General features: G+C 40.2%; 1 protein-coding gene across 1 annotated transcript; it reads right to left on the bottom strand.

The window, feature by feature from the left end:
* Nucleotides 1–724: 724 nt before the first annotated feature.
* LOC120205043 (histone-lysine N-methyltransferase, H3 lysine-9 specific SUVH1-like) lies at nucleotides 725–2,210 on the bottom strand. Its single transcript, XM_039204991.1, has 3 exons — nucleotides 1,858–2,210; nucleotides 1,792–1,798; nucleotides 725–1,688 (listed from the first exon to the last, which is right to left on the bottom strand). Exon 3 carries the CDS (start codon nucleotides 1,602–1,604, stop codon nucleotides 1,131–1,133), a length of 474 nt encoding a protein of 157 aa, XP_039060922.1. The 5' UTR covers nucleotides 1,605–1,688; nucleotides 1,792–1,798; nucleotides 1,858–2,210; the 3' UTR covers nucleotides 725–1,130.
* Nucleotides 2,211–2,835: the final 625 nt, after the last annotated feature.

The following is a 2,835-nucleotide window of genomic DNA, read 5'->3' as shown; positions in this document are numbered from 1 at the left end:
CTCCACGAAACCTAAGAACTTTCATCAGAACCAGAGTCAAGAAGTCGAAACTTAGGAAGAGACACGGAGCACAAAAGGCATAATCCTAACGATACCAAGTTCGACTCTGAATCAGTGGCTAAAGCTTATGGGGAAAAAGATGATTCGAATGGGGATGGATATTATAGGTGCTTGGAAAATGACCGGGATAAGGATGAATACTCTAGGTGGGAGGGGGATGATTATTCTAGGCCAGTCAGGTCTGGAGGAGATCCAGACGACGAGAGTGGCAGACAACACGGCAGACTTCATAGTAAGATTAGCAAACCAGATAGTGAATCTAAGAGAGATGATCGGGGTTACGAAGATCGGAGAGGTGGACGAAGGCATGACAGGGATGAAGAGGGAACAAGATGAGACGGACCATAAATACAGATATCTCGTGGAAGGGACGTGGATGAGCACCATGGAAGCCGTAGTAGGTATAGCGAAGATGATCGAAGGAGTAATGGTGATGTGCGGGATAGAATGGTATATGACGATCATGGTCGGTCTACTGAGAGACGATCGACGATGATGGTTGTGGCATCAGACTTAGCGAGTTGTATTTTACTATGTGTTACTTCTGGTTTACATCACTTTGGAATTTGTACTTTCATGCTTAAACATGGGTTGCTATATCGATTTCGAAATATCAAAATAAAATATAGTAATCAAACCAAATCAAATCCGAATAAGCTCGATAGATATCGAAAGATTTCGACTCTTCATTGTTCTTAAAGTACTTGTGTAAACTCGCGATCTACGCATATTCGAGAACGGATACAAGGATACGATATAGAAGAAGAAATACACGAAAATCTACCTTCTCAAAGAATACCAACAGCTCTCCCTGTAAATCACCATTAGGAAGAAATCGATGGTCTACGATTCCGTCATCAAACGACCCCGATTATCTCTCTCGTATCAGTCGGCAACCCTGTATCCAGCACTGCCGGAATATTCGATTCGTTCGCATCTTCCTTTCGGCTAATGTTTCCTCCTAAATGCATCATACCTAGAAACCCACGCTTTCCAGCCTAGTCACCCATGTTAACATCTTATTGTTCAGATACACTAACTCCAGCATTGAGATTACCAAGCAGCGGCTACTAAGGAAACCGAGTCCTCGGTCTTCCCCTACCCCTTTTCTTGATAGGATTAACGTGTGCATCCACCGGTGTAGCCGGTTTCTGTCCTTGATTACCATGTTCAGCCATTGGTGTAGCTGGTTTCTGTCCTTGATTACCATGTGCAGCCATTGTTGTAGCCGGTTTCTGTCCTTGATCACCACGTGCAGCCATCGGTGGTGATTCGTTCTGGCCATTAGAAGGTTCGACCGTAAACGGTCGAATCGGTGAAGCAGTTGGATTGACGCCATTTTGGTTAGGGCTTGATCCGCTAAATGGGAAAAAGGGCGAAAACCCGGATGGGAAAGGGCCGTTAGGAGATACACAAACAAAAGGAGCACCCTCGGACGGCCCTGGGAATATAGGAACCAAAGTGCGTACCGGTTTTACATCCAGAACTTGGGATTTATTGACTGAACTTGTTTGAGCAGTGTTTGCACCCATCACTCCTTCCATTCCAAAACAAAAATCTTCTCAACAAAGCACCAATGTGAACCAAAATTACACAAAGATCAGTCCTTCGAACCGAAAAAATTCAACCTCAACCGGTTTAAGAACTAAACCTAGCTCCTGAGAACCAAATTACACAAAGATCAGTCCTTCAAACCGAAAATTTCAACCTCGACCGGTTTACGAACTAAACCTAGCTCCTGAGAGAACAAAAATTACACAAAGATCACCATTTTGAACAAAAAAAAAATCACCTTACCTCTCCAGAACCAGGAAAACACCCACTTCAGTTCTTCACTTTTTGTATGTACTAAATCACAAAAATACACAAAATCAGCCCTTTAGAACCAATAATTTTCCCTTTCTTCTTCAAAACCACTAAACACCCACTTCATTTTTCTCCATTATTGACCGTTTATGCACTTAACCAAGCTCTTATCTGAAACAAAATCACACAAAAGATCAGCCCTTTGAACTGAAACCACACATAGATCAACACTTTGAACCCAAAAAAATCCCCTTTTAGTTGTTTTTTCCTTCAAAAACAGTGAATACTGAATACCCACTTAAGCTTTCTCAATTCTTGACTGATTTGTGCACAGAATCAAAGTCCTATGTGAACGAAAATTACAAAACAAAGAATCAAAGCCTTGAGGAAAAAAGGGTTCTTGAAAACAAGAAATACCCATTTCATTTTTTCACAATCCATGATTTTTTTTAATACAAAAAACGAGAGTGAAACAAACAAACAAATAAATACATAAACAGAAACAGAAACTGTAGAGAGAGAGAGAGAGAGATCTAGGGTTCTCTCTTGAAAAGGAAGCAATTGTTATTAAAATTTTATGATGAAATTAATATGAGAAAGTGATGTTTACCTAAAGAAGAAGAGCATGGGCGTGAAGAAGACTGCATCGACTTCGAGAAATAGATGGCAATTGGGAGGGCTTAAAGCTTTGTACTAATAAGATCATAAATATACGGGTAAATTATAAATTTGACAATTGATCTTTTATACTATTTTTATTTTATTCACTGTACTTTTAAAATTTTCAATTTATCACTTAACTTTAGACATTAATTTTTTTTGCCATATAATATTAAAACTTAACTCGAAAGAAGACTCCAAACCCTAGCACATCTCATCGGCCACCACTTTGGTGGCCATCCCCGCCTCCAACCGTCGTTAACCATGACGGGAAAGCAACCATAACACCAAAAACCTTGATTTTTACTT

This window comes from Hibiscus syriacus, unplaced genomic scaffold, assembly GCF_006381635.1.
Source record: "Hibiscus syriacus cultivar Baekdansim isolate YM2019G1 unplaced genomic scaffold, ASM638163v2 tig00012104_pilon, whole genome shotgun sequence".
Classification (NCBI taxonomy): domain Eukaryota; kingdom Viridiplantae; phylum Streptophyta; class Magnoliopsida; order Malvales; family Malvaceae; genus Hibiscus; species Hibiscus syriacus.
The sequence above is the reverse complement of the archived record's forward strand: the minus strand, read 5'-3'. Positions and strand labels throughout refer to the sequence as shown.

Coding starts and splice junctions, on each gene's coding strand:
- LOC120205043 (XM_039204991.1), bottom strand. CDS start 1,604: ATGGAAGGAGTGATGGGTGCAAACACTGCTCAAACAAGTTCAGTCAAT.